The sequence below is a fragment of the Myzus persicae genome, unplaced genomic scaffold (assembly GCF_001856785.1).
Source record: "Myzus persicae strain clone G006 unplaced genomic scaffold, MPER_G0061.0, whole genome shotgun sequence".
Lineage (NCBI taxonomy): Eukaryota > Metazoa > Arthropoda > Insecta > Hemiptera > Aphididae > Myzus > Myzus persicae.
Genome location: NW_019104192.1, coordinates 90,090 through 103,974, shown reverse-complemented (window position 1 = coordinate 103,974; position 13,885 = coordinate 90,090). Strand labels below are relative to the sequence as shown.

General features: G+C 35.5%; 1 protein-coding gene across 1 annotated transcript in view; it reads right to left on the bottom strand.

Moving 5' to 3' along the window:
* Nucleotides 1-318: 318 nt before the first annotated feature.
* The window catches only part of LOC111039814, a 43,349-nt gene continuing 29,782 nt past the window's right edge, over nucleotides 319-13,885 (bottom strand). The window contains exons 3-8 of the mRNA XM_022323450.1: nucleotides 13,358-13,530; nucleotides 13,064-13,252; nucleotides 12,705-12,998; nucleotides 9,671-10,805; nucleotides 8,160-8,715; nucleotides 319-2,275 (exon numbers count right to left, since the gene is read on the bottom strand). Of these exons, the coding sequence (XP_022179142.1) occupies nucleotides 1,413-2,275; nucleotides 8,160-8,715; nucleotides 9,671-10,805; nucleotides 12,705-12,998; nucleotides 13,064-13,252; nucleotides 13,358-13,530 (3,210 nt within the window). The 3' untranslated portion in view covers nucleotides 319-1,412. The remainder of the gene's footprint in view (nucleotides 2,276-8,159; nucleotides 8,716-9,670; nucleotides 10,806-12,704; nucleotides 12,999-13,063; nucleotides 13,253-13,357; nucleotides 13,531-13,885) is intronic.

Here is a 13,885-nt window from a genome sequence, read left to right as displayed (position 1 = left end):
AATTTCCATTTATTTATAACTGGGTTTATAAATGATATTTCCTATAATCCTATTTCAAATAATTATCAAAATGTATTAAATACTGAAATATATCTATGTGAGGTATAGGTACCTACTACTATATTAGCCATTGAGGAATAAAACAATTCAAAATCGATTATTTTTAATTATCATATATTTGTAAACAAATAACAAATAGTAACATTTCGAATCTTCAATGATCTGCAGTATTGCAGTAAGTAATTAAAACATTTTTGTATCATTTCCTTTGAATTATTCTCTGAATAAATTAAAATATAATAAACATTAAACTGGATATAAGTACAATGTATTTGTATTTTGTAGGTATATTATGTATTTATGTACCATAACTATACATTTTAAAATCTCCGTGAGCAACTTCATGTAAATTTGATCACGAATATTATTTATCTTAACGCTAGTTCACAATATAAAATCAAAAAATAAACAAATACGTTTAAGTACATAAATTATATTGAGAATTAAAATTTTTTCCACAGATGAGTTGACTAAATATTCGAGTCGATAATAATAATTTATAGCTAGGAAGTATATTTTATAATGTATGAAAATAATTACACGTCATCATTATATTAATTGTTTGGCTATTTTGCGTAGACAATAAGGTTTGACGTGTGTTAATCTTAAAATAACTTCATTACACTATAAAATAATGAACGGTTGGGTACAGTTAACGTCCTCTCTGCGTTTGTAAACACGAAAACATTTTTTAATTCATAAAAAAAATTAAATAAATAAATAATATTACCAACATTAATAATAAAAATTAAATTATATCAAATCTCAGTTATTTCGAGACATTCTCGAACTCGTAGATTTGTAAAGACTAGACGCATATACGATTATAATACATTAATACGCAAAACTATAAACTACTTATGTGTGTACTTATACAATACATATACAATGTCTAATAAAATACAATTTGAAACGATTCTTTACATACCATCATAGGTGGATTAATTAATACTATATACTATGCCTATGATGTGTTATTTAATTTAAGTTTATATTAACATATTGACAAAAGAGATAAAAAAAGAGTACAGAAATCGTTCGCAAATAAAAAACGTAAACAACAATTTGGTCCTGGCCAGTAACGGTCGATAGAAATACCCACGTCACATAAATTATGATATACATATTTTATTGTTTACGATAATATTATAAACTTATACCACGAAATTCACGAGGTTATAGCGAATATATATAACACACGCTCAAAGACGTATAGAAGTCGAGAGACTTCCTGCAGCAGGCCTCAAAAGGATAATAATATATAACTGTAGCAGACAGCACAAGGATAAAAATATAAGTGTCAGCGGCTGGCTGCAAATGTGCAGTAAAGTAACTACGTCGTCAAAGATCGGTCAAAGGGACGTTTCCAGAGCAGAACACGTGGGCGCGGCGGCGGACTGCAGGCCTTTTAGCGTGCGGCTGACAAGTGCCGAGGACCTGGGGACGACCGAGGCCCCGTGACAGTCCTCGTCTTCACGACAGTCTTCCTGTATGGTCGAAGCGAGCACGTTTGATTTTCGGAACGACGAACTGGACGGCGTTCGCCTGAAGTGACCGCTGGTTGCTGTCGACAGCAGCTGTGGCACCGGCGAGGGGCCAGCCCTTGGCGGCGGTGGTGGTTGCTGGAGCCGGACCACGGCCGATTGTTGAGCTCGCCTACCTCCTGCCATGTTGGTCTGCAACAAGAGCCGCTTGAAGTCGTACCGTGCGGCCGACCGGTCGTCGCCACGCGGCCGGTACCGGTCCGACTGACGTTCCGGTGGTCGCCTCACCACTGAGGTGGCCTGCGGTTGTGTCCGATGCTGTGTCGTCTGTATCGCAGTAGGGACGGCTACCGCCGCAGGTTGTTGGCCGAGCAACCGTTTTTTCGATTCGTGAATGGCCGCGTACAGGTCCATGGCCGACCGCCCAGACGCCGGACGTATGTACGGCTGCTGTACCGCGGGTGTACGGTGTCCGTTACCGGGGGGTGACTGGGGCATGGGTGTCCGGTGTTGCTGAGTCTCGTGCGTTTGCGGGCGTCCTGCAGTCGGGCTTGCGCGGTAGTCTCGTATCGGCGATATGTTGTTGCTGCTCATGTCGATTCTGCCGCCGCTCTGATCGTTCTTAACCGGCGTGGACGCCGAAACGTTCCGTTCGTGGCCGGCGCTACATTCGCGGCCACTGTTGTTGCCGTTCACCGACGTCGAGGCGAGTGGAGTTCCACGGTTTGTATCTAAAACGTGCACACGGAAAATCGGATATTACACACGCTGTGAACGTTTAGGGTTTTAGGTTAAGATAGATACAATACCCAAGTATCGTTTACCTAACCTTTATGGGCGAAGGATGTCGGAGAGCAAAGTGTATTATGTTTCTGTAATGGGATGGCTGGGACATCGATGGCCGATTTTCATGTCACGGGTGGGTGGGATGAGATTTCTAGTGAGAGGGATAGGGGAAGCAGAGAGTTCTGGTGTACCTATATATTGGACTTCGTGTAATTTGCTATGTAATAACACTAATATCATATAATATTATAGAATCAAACTATAAATAACTTGCGTCGAATAATACATATGGATCGAGGACATAGTAGACATTTATTTTCAAATAATATCTAAGTTTTTTTTTTTATTATATAAGAATTATTATTTATGCAATGTAAACAAGAAGCATAGACAGTAAATAAACGTGTTAAAGCAATACTAATAGAGTATTACATATTAATAGATGGGTGTGAGTGTTAATACTGTCATCAACAACACCTAATAATATTATAATAATATGTCCTTTTGCTTTATTATATTCAAGATTATGGCGTTGCCATTTTCTTTTAAGAATCACCATGAAGTGAATTGTATTGGTCATATATCAAGGGCTGTATTGGAAATCTTGTATAGTAGGTATTATATTGGAAGGCTTGGGTTCAATCTAAATTTGAATAGATACCATTCGATTAAAATCGAATTATCGGGTTATGATTATTTTATACTTTATTATTAAAATTATATTTTTAAATTCATTGAATAAGAGGCTATAACAGAGTAGTGACTGGAGGATATTTAGACGTGTATTGGATTGTTTTTTTGTTTTCGGTGTGTTGGGGTCCAAGTAAATCTACTGCCCAGATGGACTCCCAGGTATTTAGTTCCATTTTAAATTGATAGGATTACATTGTTTGGTTATAGTTGAGGTTTTTGTACTACTAAGGGTGAATTTTGTTTGGCCCTACCTACTTTCATTTATCTTGATTTTCCAATAATTATTAAACCTATTAAAATGGTTTAAGTGACATTTTATCTATGTTATGGGCTGCTCTATTTAGAGCCTTTGTATTGTGGTATAGTTTAATAAGTATAGTGGTTTCATCTACATAAGTCGATAAGTTGTAAGACTATTACTTTGGCCTTTTGAGAGAACATTGGTATAAATATTATAGATAGTTCAGGCGACAGGTTGCTTCCAGAAGAATGAAAACTATTATGTTTCAAATTGAAAAATCAGTCTTCAAGATAGGATTTTAAAATTGGATAAAATAAAGTGGTTAATATAATGATTTTAATTTTAAAAGCGATCCATCGTATTGGACACAATCAAACGTATATGTGCCATCAAGAAATACATTCGGGAAATGTTCTTTTTTCAAATACATTAATAATTAGGCATGGTTTTTTCGTTGGCTGTTTGGGCAAACTTTTTTGTGGGGTAATTCATAGTGTTAGTAATAAGCTTATTGGGCGGTAAGGAGTCACTAAGTGTTTTGGTTTATCTGGTTTGGAAATTAGTTTTATGATTGTGAGTTTCCATAATATTATTGAGGTAAAGTAGAATAGCATAAGTATTAAATTGTTAAATTGTAAATGCAAGCGATGAAAAGAAAGGTTTTTTTAATTAATTATTTTTAATAACAATATTTATTATACAATATCTTGTGATTTTTTTAAAATGTAGTTTTGTAATATAAAAAAAACAAGTGTCACTGCATATTTTGAATCGAGTGTTTTCGTATCTCATATACCGTGTAGACCATATAGTCGGGTTGTGTCTCAATAACAAATTTATGATTCATCGTTCTTGTTGAAAATACAATAAACCCAATTATGTACGCTGTGCGATTTGAAAAAAAAAACACTCTTTCACGGTTTACCATACTTGGTATAGGACTATACGAGTGTGCACCTTATAATTTAATATTGCCTTTAATATATTATGATGTTCGGTGCGGGTGATTCGTTCGGTTTTCAGTGCGGGCATTTTAGAATTTATATAAATAATGATATACACCTACGCGGGCGTTCAACGAGAAACACAGGCACAAGTGTACCGGTTAACAGCACGCTTGTATAGAACTACAGTGCAGGAAGGCTAAATTAGAAAGTAGGAGTTTGCGCACAACTATGCATTGTACAGACAAAACACCGAACGAGTCGATCTTAACAAGATTACCCATAGGCAGGTATAAAAAACCTTTATACACCAACGTTATAGTATTTTTCTTATTAACACTTTGTTCGTTTTTCATTATTAAGCGGGTAACTAACATTAATAATGATATTCAAATGCTGGGACGTGGAGTTTCTTGGATTATAAGCCATCAATATCCCAGGATTTTAGTGAAGGTATCTAGAAAATTTGTAAATTCTTGAATTTAATTGTGGCAATATTACGATAAACAATGATTTAAAACAACATGAATCTTTCTTAGCAGTTATTTTACATTCAAATAGGTATTCAATTAATGTATAGTTAAGTTTTAGACTAGGTACCCTTGGCTAAATACACTTTATGTAGTTGTGGTTAAAATGTAAAAAATGTAAAAAATCATAGATATTATCATTTTATTAACAATACTCGTAAATACCAAAATCATGTAAACATTTCGGTCATATGTTTAATGTCTATCATGTTAAATAAATTAAATTGTCATCATTTATCATATTGGTTATTCACTCATATATTGTGTTTCCCATATAAATTTAATAATTTTCAAATTTTCTAGATACTATGTTAGGTATAATGTACAATAGTTTATGTGTGCTATACACAACATTATACTGGTGTGCAATAATTGGTACGTGACTGTCTTACCTTATTTCGTTAGTCTAGTTTGTTAATAATCTTCAAATACTATTAAGCTACCAGTGTGAAAGTCGAAACTTTTGGTAGCCAACAAAACAAGACAAAACAATGACTAGTTTGTATGTAAACCCAAGCGATTTGTGATAAGTATAATTATAAGCTTAAATAAATGTGTGAATAATATACATATACCTGTGTGATTACTGATTTGTGTAAATATGGATTAATAAAATGTACAATACACCGTAGCCGCGAGAGACTCAAAATATTATAAAGTATAAAATCAAGTCATCTCAACAAGGTTTAACAATAAATAAATAAAAACCGTTACTCAAATAACATAAATAAAATCCGTTTAATTAGTATAAAAAGTGCATGCAAATCAAAAATAATATATTTACAATAAATATTCTATACAGTCTACACACAATCATTATTGCACTCGAGGTAAATCATAGCATATTAAATAATATAAAAAAGTATTAAGTTATAACTTCTACAAATGCAAAATTATTTACCTACGCAAACTTAATCTAATATCTATTCTCATAAATACAAAAACAATCTTTTATACTCGATAGTTCACTGTTGGTGATTTAAAAAATACTCATGTTTTAAATTATTATGTATAGAAAACTAGTTACAAAGTATGAGGTTATATCGGTAAAGACAAACACCTTATTAATATACCTATCTAACTTTAAATTGTCCTTAGCAAAACGAATTTGAAATAATTAGGCGTATCCTTGTTTATAGTTTGTATTATTTGGAAGGTTATTTTTTGTCCTACATTTATTAATACTTATATTTCGTATAAGCTATAGGCAAGTATACCAATATAGTGACTTACGCCAGTAGTTATTTTTGGGAATGCGGTTTTTTTTTTATTATCAAAGGATATATAGTCTTAAAAAATCTGAAAGTGGAATATAACTTCAAAACCTTTCCTAATCCTTTGACATGGATATTGTTGGAATTGAGTTTAATTTTAATTAAAATTGTAGAGCTGATGAATTGGGTAAATGATTTTTTTTTTAGAAATTATAAATTAACATTGTATTGCAACTATATTTGGAAAAAGGACAATTTATTAGTGTAATATTTAGTGAAATAAGTTGTGGCCATATTCATAATTTAAATACAAGATTAATCTGTTAATTGAAAAAAAAATGAAATAATAGATGCTATTAATAATAAACCGAATTCTAAAAACTAAAACTCTATAATTCTTTCGAACAAGGCTTGAGAAATGCTTTTTTTATGATTCAAAATAAACTGAGTGTATATAATATGATTATATTATTTTTTTATTCATTTTTTATTTTTATTTTAGACAATAAGTGTATTATAATCATATTACCTACCGTCTAAAATGAAAATACATTTCAAGAAATTATAAATAAAATTCTGTTTTGAAAAGATAGTTCATTTTATTCAAAACGTGGAATTCAAACTTCGGCGATTTTACAAAGAAAAGCTAATAAATAAACTTTAATATTAAGTATACTTCGGTATATGTGAATAATATATATTTTAATCTTCAATACTTTAATCGTATATTAGGTATAGGAAATCATTTTATTTAATATAGTAGTATAGTATATGAATAATAAATAGGACCATTGAAGTAGTTTAATCCGTTTATAGATTGAAAAAGTTTTAAGAAATGGTAAATAAATAGCATTTTGCTAAAATGCATTGGAATATATTATTAGGCATCTACGTGGCTTATATTATTTATTTATAATTTTTATGAGTAATAAATAAATCATTTTCACTAAAAGTATATTTAGATTGCTTCAGTATATATCACAGATTTTTATCTGTGTGTGTATAATTTAATGTTGTACCGTAAATAATTTTAATATAAAACAATTAGTATAATATATGTATACTGTATAAGTATAATGTACACATTTAGTAATAGCACCGTTATCTTGTTCAATCCAGTCGAGAAATGGTAGAGTTAAATTATAATTGTTTCATTTAGGTTAAGAAAAGAAATAATCGTAAACGGTACTAAGGTAATAATTATAATAATAATTTTTCAGGAAAAAATCAAGAATTTCCTACTTCAGCTAAAAATATTAAGTTATTTTTTAACAAAACAAAATAATTAATGAAAAATTAATAATAAAATATTATTATTTTCGAGGTAAATAATGTAGGTACAAAAAATAAAATCATCAAATTACTTTGAAGTATATGTTTGTATATTTTAACTAGTCATTTATGAGATTATGCAACGTATTGTATTTATGTCCACTATTATTTTACTTATACATTTTCTCAGAAACCAAACGAACTTGTTTGAATGTAGTGTAACGTTTGGACGATTAACAAACATGTCTTATCTTAATCTATATACTTAAATTCTATGTGCAATATACATAAATATAATATATACAAATTTTTATATACAAAACCCAAAAATTCATGCAGTTCACACCAAAACAGTCAATTAGTATAAATAAAAAAAAATAAATTTAGGAACATAATTTAATTGTGTCTTTTCAATAATTATTAGTTAAAGATTAATATTATTGTGACATCCGTTTTGTTATCCGCGGCAATATAATCATAAATTATTCTGGTTAATATTATACACCGTTCCCAAGGGAGGAAAAAAATTTACAAATTCGACCGATTCGGGTTAGGTCGACGGATAATAAACTTCTCCTCTGTTTTGGTTAGAGAAAAAAAAACACTTTTCCAATACGTCACCGACTAGTTGATTACTGTGATATAATATAGTATTATATTATGGGTAGGTGGTGTGCGTGAATGCAAAACTAAATACAAATAATCAGTGACGACACGGAATAATATATTATATAAAACAAACTATATACATCCACTAAAATACGGTGCTCAATATAATATTATTATATGGTCAAAGTAGTGCACTATACGCGTATAATAATTATACAACAGTGAGTGTGGCCACGCCGAAGTGTGTGTGTGTGTGTGTGTGTGTGTGTGTGTGTGTGATATAGAGCGTGTCTACCAAATATCCGTCCTGTCCGTAAAATGATTACCTTGAGTGGTCTCGCTGCGGGCCTTTTGTAGCGCCATCAGCATATTCGGGGACTTGGCGAGCAGCCTGGGACTGGTGTCGTTGGCCTGCCTGTAGCTGTCACTGCGCTTCACCACGGACTTGATCTCGTCCAGGCTCGTTTCCAGGCACTCAGTGGGATCTTGCATCCGGACGTAAGCGCCCCGCACCACCTCCTTGGGCGACAGACTCCGCCGGGTCGGCGATATCAGGGGCGACACGGGCTTGCCGGCGGCGTCGGTCGAACACCGGCCGCCGTCCGGCAACACGACCACCCGGGACGGGGCGGCCCGATGTCGGGCGAGCGCCGTGGCCACCGTCAGCGGTAGGCCCGCGGTCGTCTTGCAGGAGCGTCTCTGGCCCGGTGAACACGGCAGTGGAATGGGCACCAGCGGTTTCAATTGGACGGCTGCCGATGTTTTGCGTTCGGCTTGGAGTTTCGGCTTGGCAGCGACGATGTGTAGGGCGGAGTTGAGCACGCCGACGCCGTTCGGCTGTTTGGTCACCGGTCGGACGTTCAACGGAGAACGGGGTATGACCTGAAGAAACACAGACAAATCAATCAATAAAAACCGTTATTAGTGTGGTTAGGTACAGTATGGTGATATACTATGGTATAAAGCTAACTGTCATCATCCACGTAGATTGTTTGTATACCTACGCAATATTAATTTTATAGACGGAACATCGGCTCAATAACTGGGTACTTTCAACTCGGAACGTTGTCTCGCGAAGATTTTTGCGAGTGAGTCCACGATCGAGTATTCGAGTTGATGTGCCAGATCGGTTATGGCAGTGATATTTTTATATCGATAACAGACACTTAACGTTATAGTTGGGAAAATGAAAGTTAATCAAATTTTGGAAGACATATCGTAGATTTTTTGGAATATTACCTAAACAATCGTTTGAGAAAAATAAACCATAGGTACGGGCAAATTAAATATCTCAAAATGTACTCAACCTATTGACTGGGCGATGACTTCAATAATAATAATGTTATTTTTCGTTTTTACGATATAAATTTTTGTCTCTAAAATCGAACTAGAAACAACTGTTCTGCAACCGGTTAGAGTTATAAAGATTCATGTTTACGATTAACGAAACAATACACCAACCAGCGTGTATAATGACACCACGGGACCCTAGTGGTATGAGGACTTAGATTCAAAATTTAAGCTTATCTACTTAAATTCTAATCCTAGTTAGAGTTTCGTCAGAAGGTAGCGTCAAAATTCGTTGGCGAAACATCCCCTCGACAAACATAGACGTTGTATTTTAACACGAGAGAAGCTACAGCACACTGTGTAGAATATAGATCAAAACTATATTAATCCAATTATAAGTTTTCGGTACGAGTTTCACCTGAAGCGTTCCGTCTAGCGAGTAATAATAATTGTATGCACGAAATAATAAGCCCCGTGTGACATGTTATTAATATTTAATATACTGTATAGTACACGGACGACACGCCGGAAATGTCTCGATGCTTACTTGTGACAAAACACTGTTGCTGTGATCGTTGACAGGCAGTGGCCGGACGTTGGCGTTCACGCAAGGACCGGGCTCGAACGTGTTGGTCGTGTGAGTCTTCTTCCGGCGCTTCAAGCTGTCCGACGTGTATATGACTCGGCCTTCGGCGTTCAGCGTCACTCGGGCGCCCGCCGGCCTCTGCCGCTCGGTCGTGCCCACGGCGGGCAGCTCGTCCAGGTGCACGAACCCCTTGCACGTCGCCGGTTCAGGGGGCTCGACGGTGGTCTTCACCGGTTCCGGTATCGCGTAGTGCGCCAGTGTGACGTACTCACCGTAGTCGTCCGTGTCCGGCACGATCGCCCTTACGGCAGCGGTGCTCGTCTTCAGGCTCACCTCGTCATCGCTCATCGGCGGAGTGATGACGCACATGGACGGTATGCGGCTGGTGTTGATGGTAGTCTTGACCCGGAGCCTCTCCACCCGGTCGACGCCCTCCAAGTCGGAACACTCGGACATCTCCAGGTCGACAGACGGGTTCGTCACAGAGTCCACCGGCGAACTGCAAGTGTTGTGCCCGCTGTCCGGCGAGTCACCGCCGCCGCCGTGTTCCAGACACGACCTGGGCTTGACATCGATCATCAGCCCCTCCTCCTTGTACCTGGTCACGTTCTCCTTGGTCAGCCGGGACGGAGCCGTTTTCGATTTGTCGTACAGCGCCATCGAGGAGTCCTTCGGTCCGTGCGCGTTGTTCCGATCGGGCAGCGAGCCGCCGTAAGCGATGTCCGCCGACCGATCCGACAGCTTGCTGCCACCCCTCTCCGGCACATTCGGAGGCGACACCATCAGTGACGTGCACACGGTGCCGGCCGAGCTCGCCGTGGTCGAAGTGCTTCCCCGGCCAAAGACGTCGTACTCGCTCTCGGCGGAAGACGACTGGAAACTTGGCGTAAGCGCCGACGTGGAGTGTAACGCGGACATCGGCTGCGGCGGATCCTCTTCCCGGAGCGTCTTCAGACCGCTGTCCACGTGGAACGACGTGTAGTAACCCTCGGTATCGCAAGAATACGTGGAGCCGGTCTCACCTTCGTCGCTGGTCACCGAACTTCCCCCATGGTACGTCGGTTTCGTGCTTCCGCTGCAACTGCTAACGCTAGACCTGAAAACAAACGTGTGCGGGTCGTATTATAGGTAGGTATATCACAATAATATTATAATATTATCGCTGTTCATTTTCATTCGTATATGTATTATATTTTGCTATTTAAAACACTTACCACTTATCGTATTTTTATAACAGCACTATAATATATACCTAAGTTAATTTTTGATATTATCATTATTCATTATTTTTTTAATTTATCGTATTTTTAATTATTTACTTTAACCACTGCTCTTCATCTCATTCCAGCGTCACGATTTTAAAATATTATACAATTATACAATCTTTATCATTCATGCATAGAATTATTCATGTTGGATATTGCATACTAGGTTGTGATTTAATTTTTAAATTAATATTTTTCCGATTTGTTATTGTGTTATTTTTTTACATTTATGTACACCTGAAGAATATTGTATGTATTAATTGTATACGTATATTTTGAATTTTTATACAATATAAATAATATATAGGTATCATTTTTATATTTTAACAAATTTGATTGATCTAGGTTCTACTTTAAAAATCAATTCTAAAACTGGGTATTTTATAGGTAATATATAGTATTAGTATGTACTTAAATAGTAGGTGTCAGATCAATTAAATGTCTTGTTACATCATTACTATATTCATTAACATTTCTGTCGAGTCTATATCAGTTTAGATTAGTTATTCTCAACCTAGGGATTATGGCCGCCTCAGAGGGCATCAACTAGTTGTTTTATGTCACCAGTTGGTTAGTTGTAATAAGCTGTGTATATGTGCATATTATATTTAAGTAAGAAAAAATATTGTAAAATCTAATTTTTAATGCTGGTCACTTAAAACATTAAGAATCACTGGTTTAGATAATATATAGATTATAGACTGGGGGACGAGGTGGCCGAGCGGTCTAACGCGTCGGATTCGGCACAGCCGGTCCTGAGTTCGATCCCCGGCCACCGGGCGGCATTTTTCTCCGGGCAGTCACGGTGTCCGGAGAACAAGTGGCGCCATCCCCCACCCGGGCATGGCAGATACCTACGGGTGCCCACTAAAAAAATCTGCCAAACCCACACGAGTTCACTCAAAAACAAACAAACCACAGTTCCCTCCCCCACAGTACCACAGGCTAATAACCTTAGTAGCTGAAGCCTTAAAAACCCAAAAAAAAAAAAAAAAAAGATTATAGACTAATTAGATCTGTACCGTGTGAACGTACATAATTACCTATTACAATTCGTAATAGTATTAATATAAATTAGGTACAAAAAATACGTTAACAATGAGTTTCAAAATTCCTGATAATTTTTTCATTATAGAATATAACACAACTATTATAATAACTGTTAACATTAAAAAAAAGTGTATCTAAATATTTTCTATTCACATAAATATTTTTTTTTTTTTTTTGTATTGGAAATGTGTGAACAATATAATGGGGTGTCTTATCTCCAGTCTATGTATACATTAAGCGTACTGGCATTTAAAAATATAGTAGTTTTATATGAATGTGTCTGGTTATGTTAGATTGTTTGTATACTGATCAGATATATTATGCTCTTAGCTTTATTTAAAAGGTATACATGTTTTCATACAGTTCTTTATTAGTATTATTTTAACATTTTAAGTTAAATATATTATAAAATTGATATTTACTTAATTATTTACATACCTGTATATAATGTTTATAGTTAACATTGGAACCTAACTCTGTAAGAATTTTAAAAAATGGGTTCTTAATTATTTTTAAAATATTAGAGTAATTTTTAGTACCTACGCGTTTTCAAAAAAAAATTACTTGTTGATATTTTTTACATTAACGGATGCTTAAGAAAAAAAAATGTATGACTCCTAATATATATAACTTCAGCACTATTTAAATCATGAGATAATAAAATTGTGTATTGATCATACCTTGGTATGTGACTAGTCGAAGTAGATTGTCCACTCTCTGAACTTGCAGACCAATTTCCAGATGAAGAATGTACTGGTTCGTCTTTATCCCATTTTCTTCTAGCCAACCCAACTCTTCCTTTATCTCTAAGTTTTACTGCTGCCGACGATGTCGGTTCTATGTTTTTAAGTTGTTTTAATCTCATTCTTCCCCAATCTTTCAACAAATCAAGGTTTGACCTTTTCTCAGTTACCACAACGGTCGTGCTGCTGGACACGATGTCATCAGAGTCTTTATTACTATCAGATAATGAACTAAAAATAAAAATAAATATGTTATTTAGAGGTTCAAAATTTCGATTAAATCAAGTATAGTATACCCAATAACGGCTTCTAATTCTTTTTGATCGGTTCCAGCAATCGTATTCCTCCTCTTGCCTCTGGGTCTTCTGCTCTTTCGTCGTCTAACAGACGTTTCATATTCAACGTTCTGCAGAGATCTTCTAAGCGCGCTCATACGGTTAAAACTCCTGCCGGATACGTCAACTTCGACTATTTGCGGCGGGAATCTGAAAAAAAAAATTAAATATGTTTGTGTAATGAAATAAAAATCAATATTGACAGAAAATGTGTACGAGTATTGTATTATTGTGATATAAAATATTATCACTTACTTATGTGCGATGACCTGCTGCTGTTCTTCAGGCGATGGAAGCGTGTGGTCAGTCTGATCTTCTGAAACCGGACTCGGATCTCTAGGTATCCTTGATGAACAATCAGGAGCTACGGTTATATCTCCAAGAACTTCTTCCGATGTCCATGGACGGAGACTGGTGATTGCCGCAGGCTGCAATGTAATAATATAATGTATAAAACTTATCAAATAGAATTACGATTTGGACGTATCATTGTCTGTGATTTTAAAATTAAGTGTAAGTATATTGCAATAATATATAAATTATGTAAGTGGACATTTTTTGTTGTAGCATTGTAACGTTTCGTGTAAGAGTGTGTACAATGCTTAAACGTTAAATAAAATATTTTTAAACACCCATAATTTATTATTTTAAACATTTCAAAGGATGATTGTTGTTTATAATAATAAAATACCAAAGTGTTTTATGTAGGTACTTAAAATATATCTAACGGAATGCACATGGTTGGTGTCCGAATCGAATGAATATATTGTTTTGTACATCTAA